The 14595-nt window shown below is 45.8% G+C and overlaps 1 protein-coding gene across 1 annotated transcript in view; it reads right to left on the bottom strand.

Moving 5' to 3' along the window:
* Positions 1-10628, bottom strand: part of gabrg1 (gamma-aminobutyric acid type A receptor subunit gamma1) — a 261702-nt gene extending 251074 nt beyond the window's left edge. Inside the window, exon 1 of the mRNA XM_070863136.1 lies at positions 10522-10628. Coding sequence (XP_070719237.1) covers positions 10522-10628 — 107 coding nt within the window. The remainder of the gene's footprint in view (positions 1-10521) is intronic.
* Between the last annotated feature and the right edge of the window lie 3967 nt (positions 10629-14595).

Here is a 14595-nt window from a genome sequence, read left to right as displayed (position 1 = left end):
GCTGGCTGCCTTTTATATGCCTCTGCACACCAGGGCAGGAAACCCCTGGGCCTCCAACAGCAGCGGCCTCAGGTGGTACATCATACATAGTTACATGGTGAATACAAAGAGTTTGCATACATGACATCATTCCCCCCCAATGTCTTTGATGGGAGTTGATTACAGGTTAAGGCGAATTGGAGCCTGCACTCCCTGGTTGACTGTCTGAGTGTCGCTTCTGGCCTGAGTGAGTTGGTTGGGCCACTGCTGTCCTGCAGTGCGACTGGTTGGGCTGGACTGTTGGGGATGGTGGGATCATCCTCGTGGTTGGCAACGAAGTCTGTTGTCGATTGGGTGTGTATCATTGGTCACTGAAGCTGAGGTCCTCTTCTGGTGGTTCCTGGTTATCTGTGAATCGTAATTTGGTTTGGTCCAAATGTTTTCTGTCCATTTGACCGTTAAGCAGTTTGACAACAAACACTCTATTCCCCTGTGCCAGCGACCCATTTGGGGCCCTGACCGTAATTCAGCACAAACACAGGGTCATTTACAGTGATGTCACGTGATACAGCCGTGTGATTATGGTACGTGTTTTGCTGATAACGCCTGGTTTCCACTTGATCAATGAGGTCAGGGTGTACTAAGGAGAGCCTGGTTTTGAGTGCTTGTTTCATTAGTAATTCTGCAGGGGAAACCCCGGTAAGTGAGTGGGGTGGTCGTGTCCTGTAGCTGAGCAGTACCCGGGACAGGTGGGTTTGTCAGGAGCCTTACGTGACACGTTTCAAGCTCTGCTTTATGGTTTGGACTGCCTGCTCCGCTTGGCCGTTGGATGCGGGCTTGAAGGGGGCAGATCTGACATGCTTGATGCCATTACAAGTCATGAATTCATTGACCATTGTCGCTGACAAGAATGTCGGGTAAGCCATGAGTGGCAAACATGACCCTGAGGCTTTCAAGGGTGGCTGCGGACATGCTGGATGCCATTACTGCACATTCAATCCATTTGGAGTAGGCTTCCACAATAACCAGGAATATCTTTCCCAGAAAGGTGCCCGCATAATCCACATAGATCCTGGACCATGGTTTTGAGGGCCAGAACCAGAGACTAAGTGGAGCCTCCCTGGGAGCATTGCTCATTTGGGAGTATGTGTTACACTGGTGCATGCACGACTCCAGGTCCGAGTCAATGCCGGGCCACTAGACGTGGGACCTGGCGATAGCCTTCATCATGACTATGCCTGGGTGGGTGCTGTGTAGGTCACGTATGAAGGTTTCCCTGCCTTTCTTTGGCAAGATAACGCGGTTGCCCCATAAGAGGCAATCTGAATGGATCGACATTTCGACCTTTTCGACAGTGAAATGGCTTGATCTCGTCTTGCATGTCTCTCGGGACCGCTGACCAGCTCCCATTAAGGACGCAACTTTTTACAAGGGATAGCAGAGGATCCTGGCTGGTCCAGGTTTTAATTTGGTGGGTCGTTACCGGTGACCCTTCGCTATCAAAGGTATCCATGGCCAGTAGCAGGTCTGTGGGCTGTGCCGTTTCCACCCCGGTGGTGGACAACGGTAGTCGGCTGACAGCATCGGCACAGTTTTAAGTGCCTGGCCTGTGGTGGATCACATAGTCGTACGCAGACAGTGTTAGTGCCCATCTTTGGATTCGAGACAAAGCACTGGTGTTTATGCCTTTGCTTTCCGAAAACAGTGAGATTACGGGCTTGTGGTCCGTCTCTAACTCGAACCTGAGTCCAACCAAATATTGGTGCATCTTTTTTACACCGTAAACACAGGCTAAAGCCTCCTTTTCGACCATACTGTAGCCTCTTTCGGCCTTTGATAGGCTTCTGGATGTATATGCAACTGGTTGGAGCTTGCCCACTGCATTGGCTTGCTGCAAAACACACCCGACAGCATATGACGATGCATCACATGCTAAAACTAGACATTTACATGAGTCATATAATACCAGCAACTTATTCGAATACAGCAGGTTTCTGGCCTTCTCAAAGGCGGCCTCTTGATTTTTACCCCAAGCCCAGTCATCTCCCTTGCGTGACAGCTTGTGCAACGGTTCCAGCAAGGTGCTCAACCCTGGAAGAAAGTTACCGATATAGTTGAGGAGTCCCAGGAACGAACGCAGCTCCGTTACATTTCGTGGTGTGGGTGCATTCTTGATGGCCTCTGTCTTCGAGTCCGTGGGTCTGATGCCGTCTGCCGCAATCTTCCTCCCCAGGAATTTTACCTCTGGCGCCAGGAAGACATATTTGGATCGTTTCAACTGGAGTCCAACTCTGTTTAGTCGACTTAAAACTTCTTCCAGGTTGTGCAGGTGTTCGGAGGTGTCGCGGCCAGTGATGAAGATGTCATCCTGAAATACGACGGTGCGTGGAACCGATTTCAACAGGCTCTCCATGTTTCTTTGGAATATGGCTGCAGCCGAGTGAATCCCGAACGGGCACCTGTGGTACACGAACAGTCCTTTGTGCATGTTAATGCATGTTAATTTTTTTCGACGACTCAACCAGCTCCTGGGTTATGTAAGCGGAGATTAGATCCAGCTTGGTGAACGCCTTTCCCCCTGCTAATGTCACGAAAATGGCATCGGCTTTGGGTAGTGGGTACTGGTCCTGTAACGAGACTCGGTTGATTGTTACTTTATAGTTGCCGTAGATTCTAACCGTGCCATCACTCTTTAATACCGGAACAATCGGGCTGGCCCACTCGTTGAACTCGACTGGCAATATGATTCCCTCGCATTGAAGTCAGTCCAATTCGATCTCCACTTTCTCCCTCATCATGTAAGGGACCGCTCGAGCCTTGTGATGAACGGGCCGTGCCTTGGGGACCAAGTGGATCTGTACTTTGGTGCCTGTGAAGTTGCCGATGCCTAGTTCAAATAAAGATTGGAACTTGCTCAGTACTTGAGCACAGGAAGCATTGTCCACTGACGATAATACTTTGACGTCTTCCCAGTTCCACCGAATCTTCCCCATCCAGCTTCTGCCAAGCAGCGTTGGCCCATCGCCTGGTACAATCCACAATGGCAGCTCGTGTGCCTCTCCAACATAGGATACTTTTACGCTCGCACTGCCAATAACTGATATCAGTTCCTTGGAGTAAATGCACAGCTTTATCTGAATCACGCTCAGCAGCTTGGGTCTTTATGCTTTGTTGTTGCCCCACAGCCTTTCAAATGCCTTCTGGCTCATAATTGACTGACTCGCCCCTGTGTCCAGCTCCATGGATATAGGAACGCCATTTAATTTGACTTTTATCATCATGGGAGGACTTTTTGTGAAGAGGGTGTGCACCCCACACACTGTTCCCTCGGGCTGAGTTGCCTCTCCAGCTTGGCCTTTGTGATCCACGCTGGATTGGGACTCTTCTGCTGACTCCACTGCCACGTGGTGAGTCGCAGTACGTTTGCACGTTCGCTGGAGGTGACCCCTTGTTCTACAGCTTTTGCACACATAGTCTTTAAATCGACTGATGGGCCCCATGATTACCCCCGCAACGCCAGAATTGTGTTAATGATTTCACATTTACACCCCTTGGCGGCCTAGCAGCAGTAGGCTCTGCTCTGTACAGTTCTTATTAGTTCAACAGTTCTGCCTGCAATCGGCATTATTTTATGTACAGTACTTGCAAATGAGATCCGATTCTGGTAGGAAGTCATCTGTATGATATCACAAATTAGTTCAGTCAGCTCATTGTATGTTTTATCCTTGGCCTTCATGGGTGCCAGCAAGTCCCTGATGAGGCGGTAGACCTTGGGCCCACAACTGGTCAGCAGTATAACCTTGCGCTTCTCTGCCAATGTGTCTGTCTCCCCTGCCAGGTCGTTTGCCACAAAATATTGCTCAAGCCTTTCCGTGAAGGCATCCCAATCATGACCCTCTGCGAAGTCTTTTAGTATGCCAAAGGTAACCATAATCGCGTGAAAGTTCGTATTCTCGTCACCAGTTATTATGTCTGCAATTACCATCGAATAACTCCACAAGGCCTTGTACTCTGAGTAAAAGCTGTGTGACTTCAATCCATTTAATATGACTGCAAAGTGAGAGGCAGCAAGGCTAGCTGCCTTTTATATGCCCCTGCACACCAAGGCAGGAAACCCCTGGGCCTCCAACAGCAGCGTCCTCAGGTGGTACATCATACATAGTTACATAGTGAATACAAAGAGTTTGCATACATGACACTCAGCGTCATATTTTACTGCAGACAAGGGATCATTTTCAGTCTTCTGCCTCATTTTGATGCAGTAAAGATCAGTCCAAACCCAAGCAACACAGCGTAGGAGAGGAATTCTGCAGAGTTCTCAGGGACAGGGTAGAGATTCTGCAGACAAGTCCAAAAAATGATCTTCCCCTCCCTCTCCTCTGCAGCAGTCAGAAGGCCTCGAGGCCTGCAGTTGTGCTCCTGTTTCCTGCCTGATGTTCGCGCACAAGTGTTACCCAGGAATTGGGCCTGTGTTGCACTGAGGCTGTGCAAATGGCCCAGGGTAGAATAAATGCAGGTAGCTGTTCCCTCCGCTGTAGTGAGGTGCACGACACCTGTTGGATCCCTAGAGAGCACCAATAGAGGAAATCCTACCTTCATGTTTATGCAGATGGATTAAACTACAGGCAAAACAACCACTATTATTTTGTTTTGTTATCTAGTCTGGTCAAACAACTTTTATAACTATCACATTGTATGGATAGTCCTTTGATTTACTCTTTAACAGCAGACTGAATTCTGACCCTGAAATTAGTCAAAATTGATCAGTTTAAATCAATTTATTGAATGCCAAATTGGAAACAATTTCAACATTTTGGGTGGCAATGTGCCAATAAAAAGATAGCATCGATTGACATGTATTCTACCATTTTACCCGTATGATCATATGTTTTCTAACAAACAATGGCAGTTATTCAGAACATAACAGCCACGTGACTAAACCCTCAGTACAACTGTAAACTCAATTGCTAATAATCTGGTGGTGACTGTGGTACATGACTGGAGACCTAAGCATCTGCTTCTGACACAACAATGGCACAACCAGCCAAGTCAACTCTGCAAAGTCCTCCTCACTAATGTCTGGGGACTTATGCCAAAATTTGGGAGAGCTGTGTCACAGACTAGTCAAGCAACAGCCTGACATAAAAATACTCACAGAATCATACCTTTCAGCCAATTTACCAGACTCCTCCATCACCATCCCTAGGTATGTCCTGTCCCACTAGCAAGACAGACCCTCCAAAGGTAGTGGCACAGTGATATACAGTCAGCAGGGAGTGGCCCTAGAAGTCCTCAACATTGACTCCAGACCCCATGAAGTCGCATGATTTCAGGTTAAGATTGGGCAAGGAAATCTCCAGCTGATTACTACCTACCACCCTCCCTCAGCTGATCAATCAGTGTTTCTCCATGTTGAACACCACTTGGAAGAAACACTGAGAATAGCAAGGGCACAGAATGTACTTCAATGTGGGGGACTTCAATGTCCATCATCAAGAGTGGCTCGGTAGAACCACTACTGACCAAGCTGGTCGAGTCCTGAAAGACATAGCTGCCAGAGTGGGCCTGCAGCAGGTGATGAGAGAACCAACACAAGGGAAAAACCCACTTGACCTTATCCTCACCAATCTACCTATCGCATCTGTCCATGACAGGATTGGTAGCAGTGAAAAGTCCTGCCTTTATACTGAGGACACCCTCCATCGTGTTGTATGGCACAACCACAGTGCTTAATGGAATAGATTCAAAACAGATCTAGCAGCTTAAAACTGGGCATCCATGAGGTGCTGTGGGCCATCAGCAGCAGCAGAATTGTATTCCATCACAATATATAACCTCATCGCTTAGCATATCCATCAGTCTACTGTTACCATCAAGTGGGAGGACCAACACTGGTTCAATGAGGTGTGTAGAGGAACATGCCAGGGGCAGCACCAGGCGTATCTAAAAATGATGTACCAATCTGGGGAAGCTGTTACACAGGACTACATACATGCTGAACAGCAGAAGCAACATGCTATAGACAGGGCTAAGTGATCTCACAACCAATGGATCAGATCAAAGCTCTGCAATCCTGCCACATTCAGTCATGCAAGAGGCTCTATGAACATCCCTATCCTCAATAGTGCAGCATGTGAGTGCAAAAGCCAAGACTGAAGCAATTGCAACCATCTTCAGCCAGAAGTGCGGAGTGGATGATCCATATCGGCCTCCTCCTGAAGTCCCCAACATCACAGAAGCCAGTCTTCAGTCAATTCAATTCACTCCAGGTGATATGAAGAAACGGCTGAAGGCACTGGATACAGCAAAGGCTATGGGCCCTGACAACATCCTAGCTGTTGTGCTGAAGACATGTGCTCCAGAACTAGCCAAGCTGTTCTGGTACAGCTACAGTACTGAAATCTACCCTATAATGTGGAAAAATTCCCATGTATGTTCCGTCCACAAAAAGCAGGACAAATCTAATTCAGCCATTTACCTCCCCTTCAGTTTACTCTCAATCATCAGCAAAGCGATGGAAGGTGTCTTCGACAGTGCACCTTTCACCAATAACTTCCTCACTGATGTTCAGTTTGGGTTCTGCCAGGACCTCATTGAAGCCATGGTCCAAACATGGACAAAAGGGCTGAATTCCAGAGGTGAGGTCAGAGTGACTCATGGCAGCATTTGACCGAGTGTGACATCAATGAGCCCTAGTAAAATTGAAGCCAATGGGAATCAGATGGGAAAATGTTCCGCTGGCTGGAGGCACAAAGGAAGATGGTTGTGGTTGTTGGAGGCCAAATATCTCAGCCCGGGATATTGCTGCAGAAGTTCTTCAGGGCATTGCCCTAGGCTCAACCATCTTCAGTTGCTTCATCAATGACCTTCCCTCTATCAAAAGGTCAGAAGAGGGGAAGTTCACTGATGATTGTACAGTGTTCGATGCCATTCACTGCTCCATGCCTCCAATGAAGCATTCCATGCCCGTATGCAGCAAGACCTGGACAACATTCAGGCTTGGGTTGATAAGTGGCAAGAAACATTCACGCCACACGAGTGCCAGGCAATGAAATCCTCAAACAAGAGAGATTAACCACTACCCCTTGACATTCAAAGGCATTACCATCACCAAATTCCCCACTATTAACATCCTGCGGATCACCATTAACCAGAAACATAACTGGACCAGCCACATAAATACTGTGGCTACAAGAATAGGCCAGAGGCTATGTATTCTGTGGTGAGTGTCTCACCTCCTGACTCCCTAAAGCCTTTCCACCATCTACAAGGCACGTCAGAAGGGTAAGGGTATACTCTCAACTTGCCTGAATGAGTGCAGCTCCAACAATACTCAAGAAACTCAACACCTTCCAGGACAATGCAGCCCACTTGATTGGCACCCCATCCACCAACTTAAATATTCACTCCACCACCAGTGCAACGTGGCTACGGTGTATACCATCTACAAGATGCACTGCAGCAACTCGCCAAGGCTTCTTTGACAGCATATCCCAAACTCATGACTTCTACCACCTAGAAGTACAAGGGCAGCAGGCGCATAGGAACACAATCACCTCCAAGTTCCCCTCCAAGTTACACGCTATCCTGACTTGGAAATATATAGGCATTCCTTCATCGTCACTGGGTCAAAATCCTGGAACTCCCTACTTAACAGTACTATGGGAGTACCTTCAACACAGGGACTGCAGCGGTTTAAGAAGACGGCTCACCACCACCTTCTCAAGTGCAATTAGGGACGGGCAATAAATGCTGGCCTTGCCAGAGACACACACATACCCGGAACAAATGAAAAAAAAGACACTTCTGTCAAACTGATCTTTAGGAGCATTGTATTTGTTCATTACATAAGAACATAAGATATAGGAGCAGGAGTAGGTCACTTGATCCCTTGAGCCTGCTCCGCCATTTATTAAGATTATGGCTGATCTGATCATGGACTCAGGTCCACTTCCCTGCCCATTCCCCATAACCCTTTATTCCCTTATCACTCAAAAATCTGTCTATCTCCACTTTAAATATATTCAATGACCCAGCCTCCACAGCTCTCTGGGACAAAGAATTCTATAGATTTACAACCCTCTGAGAGAAGAAATTCCTCCTCATCTCAGTTTTAAATGGGCGATCCCTTATTCTAAAACTATGTCCCCTTTTCTAAAACCCTCCCACAAATCCTTGGCAGTAAGAATCAGGGAAGAGGCTACACCTGTGTTATTTAAAGGTTCCTCAGCTGCATTCATGAAAATCTCCAGTTAATTGTTTTAGACTGCTTGTAGACTTTTAGGCCGATTTCTGGCTGTGTTGACTACTTTAACCTGAGTTCAAAAATTGTGGAGAGTTATTTGGCTTCATTGAGAGCACTGGGGCTGGAGGTTCATGTGGAGGAAGAGTAGCAAGTCAGAGTGCAAAGATCTGCAGCTGCTGGGAAACTGTCTCCAAGCTGTCATCTCCACTTTACAGAAAGGACTGAGTGCTATGATTCAAAAGGCACCTCCTTTAAATGGCATCACTGCAGTCAATGGGCTGCCAACAAACAACGAGAGTAGCACTGGTAACTTGCCAATCATAATCAAATGAGATACAAGCCCTAATTTGGTCTCACCGATGTCATCGGGCATACGTATCGGCCGCTATGCCCATTTCGCGCCTGTTTTCTGCACAAATCGAATTTCTCCCCATTACAGTCTGCAGCTTAGTTATGTTTAGCTGCTAAGATGGAGCAACCTGTGTGTAACCAGACCTCTCCTTTTATAACAGTTTGCATTTATATTGCGCCTTTAAAATTGAAAAATGTCCCAAGGTGCTTCACAGAGGGGTAATCAGAAAATGGACACTAGGCCACAGAAGACATTAGAAGGCCTGACCAAAGTTTGGTCAAAGAGGTAGGATTAAGGAGTATCTTAAGGAGGAGAGGAAGCTGCAGAGGAGGAGGAGTTAAGGGAGGGAATTCCCGAGTCAGCTGAAGGCATGACTGTCAATGATAAAGTTAAGGGAATTAAAATGCACAAGCAGCCAGAGGCTGAAGAGTAAAGAGTTTGGGGGGTGGGGATTTAGGGCTGGAAAGGGACAAAATTGGGGATGGATGAGGCCATGAAGGGACTTAAACAGCAGGATGAGAATTTTAAATTTCAGGTGTTGGGGAGACCCAAAGGCATTGCAGCTCAGTGAGGACCGAGTGATTGGCAATTGGGACTTGGTGCAGGATAGGATACAGGTAGCAGAGTTTTAGATGAGCTGAAGTTTACAGCTGGTGAAGGATAGGAGGCTAGCCAGAAGAGCATTGGAATAGTCAAGTCTGGAGGTGTCAAAGGCAATGGATAAGGGCACCAGCAGTAGATAGGCTGAGGTAGGGTCGGAGGCAAGGGATGTTATGGAGGTGGAAGTAGATAGCCTTTGTGATGGAAAGGATATGGGCACAGAAGCTCAGTTTGGGTCAAATAGGATGCCGAGGTTGTGAAATGTCTGGTTTAGGTAGGTCCTGTGGATAAGTGGTCTAAATATGCAAATGCCTGTAATTGCAACTGCTTGTAAACTCCTGAGGTTAATTAGAGGGTATTTGTAGCTACATACAAATTTCTGGCTCCAGGTCAGAAAAAAAATGACTTGAACTTGCTGCCTTTCTTCTTTTTTCTCTTTAAAAAAATGGTTTCCATTTGTAACAAAGCGTGAGAGTTTGAAGTGTAATGCCTGGTCTGTGGGGGGATACAAGTTATAAACCGACTTTTGTAAATACGAGTAGATATTAATTTCAATAAATAAACTTTCACGATGGCTGTTCACTTCAATAGAGATGAGGCACCACCTGACATACTCTAACAATGCACAATACCTCTGCAAGTGATTCAAAATATTCCACTTTTTCTTAACCTGACTTAATTACAAACTACCATTCCAGCAATTTAAAATGTAAGACACCCCTGAAACTACCACAGAGTGGACATGTTATCACCATGGCATGCAAATATCATTTGTAAGCATTGGAGTAAATGTCATTCAGTGGAGTAAACTTTAAACACCTGCATCAACCACTGCAGTGGAAATAAAATCCACAACATTGCTATTCTGATAAATTATTTATAGTTAATTTCAAAAACAATTCAAGAATCCAGTTTAAATTGCAAATATACGGTATCAAGTGACACAGTATCTGTTTATCAAGAATAACATTTATCAAATAATGGTAGTAGTTATCCAGCAAAAGAGTGAAAGTTACAACATGTTAAGGTAATTAATAGATGGCAGTCTATAATTATTACATTAATATGTATTACAGTATGGAATACTGAGTATTTTAGCACCATATTTTGATAATTTAAATGAATATAAACATCGTAAAATAGACGACCAATTCAGTTTTGAATCAATGTATATGTTGAGGTTAAATATAAATGTAATATTACAGCAATTAACCTGAAACAGCTTTCAAGGACACTGCTGCATGCATTTACAAGATTCAATTGGTGTGTAAGCAGTGTACTAAGCAAAAAAGGCAAGCTCCCTTTGTCAGGCGCAATTGCAATATATCTTTGACCAGACACTTACCAGGCTCTCAAAACAAACACCACCAAGACGAAGATATATAATTTGAAGCAAAAGGAAGAAGATGTATAAAAGAAAAAGGTAGAAAAACAATGCTTCTCTGAACCCATCGCAGACACAGTATTGGTGGAAAAAACCCTGACTCTGCTGCTGTAGAACAATCCAAGCCAGCCTGCAACCGGAACTGTACAGACAAATGCTAACAGACAGTGAAAGCAACCACAGAGATTGTAGAGCCCTTCTATAAATTATAGCAATGAGCCTTCCTACAAATCAGAGCAGAGCAGGGTGGGACATTCAAGATCAGTTGTGGTTCACAATCAATTGCATTGAAGATTTGTTGCGTTTCTATTAAAGAAGCATTACTACCAGAATACTGCCTGAAATGGCAACTTATCCAAAGACGTAATTCTTAACTTTCAGTCTTTATTTAGCATGCCTCCAATCTACTTTGTAAAAATTAAAAAATATAATATTTATGTGTGTATGTATATATATATAATAGTGTATCCCTCAAAGGAGTGGAATTCTTTAATTGGCATTGGTGGTAAAATTCTAAAATTACTCTAATGTAGCGATTTTCAGTGTAGATTTATATGGCAGAACTGGATTGAATCAAGCTTCAAGTCATTCACTGAGATAGGGGTCACAGATATCATATTTGATGACCGTGCCTGTATGGATTGCATAACTATACTGGCCACATATGTCAATTTGAGTAAGGAAGGAGGCGGATAGACTGCTCATGCACATAGGCCAAGGCATGTCCACTGACAATTACCTTTGGATGCACATCATTTTTAACCTTGGGTTTCTGTGTGCTGGATTTTAGCTGGAAATTGAGTACTACCCTGTATCACAGAATCACAGGATAGATGTGGATGAGGAACATCATTCAGTTCATATTAACTTATCTTTCCAGAGAGAAACTGAGGCCTGACTTTTCCGGGGTATCAGTGGGCGGGATCAGTGGGAAATTTTTATTTTTTTTGACAGCGGGTCGGGACCCCACTGTCAACCCGCCACAATGCGCCTTTCCCAATGTCGGGTCTGTCAGTGCCGAGCAGTCTCGACAGGCAGTGGTGGGCGACCCAATTAAACTCAGTACCATCTTGTTGACAGATCATTAACAGGCTTTTTTAACTTACCTATTCACTTTAATTCCATGGCCACGGGGACCATGGCTGTCAATCTGACGTGGGAGTTCAGTGGCCATTGCTCCAGCTTCAAATCTACAGTAACAGCTTCTACCTGACATATCTTCCCTTTCCTCAGCTACAAGCCATTGCTCAGTCCATTTCCAGAACAGATTCTGTAGGCTTTTCACTTTCCACTCTCTATGCACTCTTAGCACAATGGAAGAACTCTCTCACCATTAACAGAATGCTTCTGTCTTCTCTACTTCACCTGCCATCTATTCCATCAACATGTGTGCCTTTTATACTGTCTCACCTTGATCCTCAGAATCTGACCATGATTAGCCCCAGCAGCAACAGGCACACCAGCAGCACCAACAATAACACCAAACTTCTCCGCAATCACCTGTTGCTGCATAGGAAAGAGGGCATCAGCAGCCAACCACATTGCTGCCTGGGACGCCAGGGATGGCCTCATCATGGCCAAATTTGCTTCACTTGAAGCTGTACACCCTGACGCCACATGATGTGCCAGGTTGGCACAACCCCACACCAACACCATAAATGATCCCTACAATGCCCAAGCCATTCCTTTCACACTCACCACCATTGCAGGGGTACCATTAGATCTCACCATTCATAAGAACATAAGAAATAGGAGCAGGAGTAAGCCATTCAGCCCCTTGAGCCTGCTCTGCCACTCAATAAGATCAAGGCTGATCTTCTACCTCAACACTGTCTTGCACTATCCCCATATCCGTTGATTCCCATAATATCCAAAAATCTATCGACCTCTGTCTTGAATACACTCAAAGACTGAGCCTTCACAGCCCTCAGGGGTAGAGAATTCCAAAGATTCACCACCCTCTGTGTGAAAAAATTTCTCCTCATCTCAGTCCTAAATGGCCGACCCTTTATTCTGAGACTGTAACCTCTTGTTTTAGACACCCCAGCCAGGGAAAACATCCTCCCTGCAGCTACCCTATCAAGCCCTACAGAACCCGAGCAACGATACCATATAGCCACATGTAACATAGTTGAAAATACAATAGGAATATTGAAGCAATGCTTTCGATGCTTGGACCACTTGAGAGGCAGGTGGCAAGGCCACCCTGAGCAGGTTGCTTAGTTCACAGTGGTGTGCTGCATGTTGCATAATTTAGCAATCATGCGAAGACAGGAATTGCCACAGGGGACTGCGGAACCACCTGAGTGCAGCAGATGAAGGAAGAAGAAGAGGACAATGAAAGGCAAGAGGATGAGGAGGAGCTTGCAAATTAACCCACGGCACCACCCACCACCAACACTCCAGCGGAGGGCACGCGGACCTTATGCAACTGCAAAATTGTTACATCAGCAACTCATAAATGAACGCTTTGCTTGAATGTGGAGACTGCATTTTGGGACCCTGATGACTGTTACCCCAAAAGTTTGACACTATACAAGAGTGTTTAAATTCAATTCAAACATTTATGTAAAAACATAAAAAATATACAGCAATTTCAAAACTTTGTAAAACTTATAACTATAAAACAACTGTAACAACTTTAACAACGTTAATAACAACTTTAACAAAACTTTAACAACTTTAACAACAATTTTACAACTTTAATAAACTTTTACAGATCAAACTTCTATTACAACAAAAAGACCCTTTATTTTCTCACCCATGCCCGCTGCCCCGCCCACGCCCACGCCTGTATGCTACACCACACTTGGGACTATTCCCCCCTTGCTTACTCCAGCCCTTCCCTTTCCCTGTGCCCCTGAGCCCGGACCTTCCCGTTCTGGTACCAAGCTAGTGTGCAGCACCACACCCCGAATGCTGTTGCTGTCATTGGGGGTCAGACATTGAAGGCGCAATAAATGGGGCCTCAGGAGAAGCTCTTGATGTGGAAGGCACGGCTTCAGGCATGGAAGATGATGTCAGCTCCCCACCTTCAGGTGTTGTCGACCTGACTACTATGGCACGCCATGTCCTGATCCCGTCAATTGCTGCATGGCTTTGACGGCGTTGGCGGTTCGCTCCATCGTGGTGAACATACGCAACCTTTCCTCCGACTGCCGCTCTGATAGAGCCGCGATATTTATGGCTATCATAGTCATGACCTTGAGCAGCTCTCGACCTATGTTGGCACTGGCCTGTGACAGAAGCACCATGTCCTGGTACACGCCTGCAGCAACTGACCTTTCCTGCATCAACCTCCGTCGCTGCAGCAAAGGCACTGCAACACTGGGCGTGCCTTGCTGTGCACCACTTATTCCCGCAGAATCAGAGGAGCCATGGGGGAATCCTCTGAATACAGACCCTGTGGTGGAGGATGTTCCAGCTGTCCCACATGGAGCTGGGGTATCCTCCTCCATCTCCACCCCACCTCCACCTCCACTGGATGCTGGATCAGCGGTTCTTCCTCTTCCTCTTCCTCTTCGTCTTCCTCATCTCTGCCAGTGGTGAAGCCGGGAGAGGGCTGGGTGATGCCAGAGGTGGAGACAGTGGGTCTGTCGTCTGTGTCGGAGTGGTCTGAATCATCCGAGTCTGGAAGTATAAAACATTTTAAAACCAGAGGAGGGGTCAGGGTTACATGAGTACGTAGTACAGTGACTTATTGCAATCTAACTGAAATGTCTACCACTGCTGCATTACTGCATTACATATCGCAGACAGACAATACATATATGCATTGCGTTACATGTCCCCAACATTGCAGTACATCACATGAGGCCAACATTACAGTGCAATAAACTTACATTACATTTTATCAGGCCAACATTACAGTTACAGCTACATTTCATGACATTTCATGGGGAAGTCCAGAACCAGGGGTCACAGTCTAAGGATAAGGGGTAAGCCATTTAGGACCGAGATGAAGAGAAACTTCTTCACCCAGAGAGTGGTGAACCTGTGGAATTCTCTACCACAGAAAGTAGTTGAGGCTAATTC

This window comes from Pristiophorus japonicus, chromosome 2 (genome assembly GCF_044704955.1).
Source record: "Pristiophorus japonicus isolate sPriJap1 chromosome 2, sPriJap1.hap1, whole genome shotgun sequence".
Taxonomy (NCBI): domain Eukaryota; kingdom Metazoa; phylum Chordata; class Chondrichthyes; family Pristiophoridae; genus Pristiophorus; species Pristiophorus japonicus.
The sequence above is the reverse complement of the archived record's forward strand: the minus strand, read 5'-3'. Positions and strand labels throughout refer to the sequence as shown.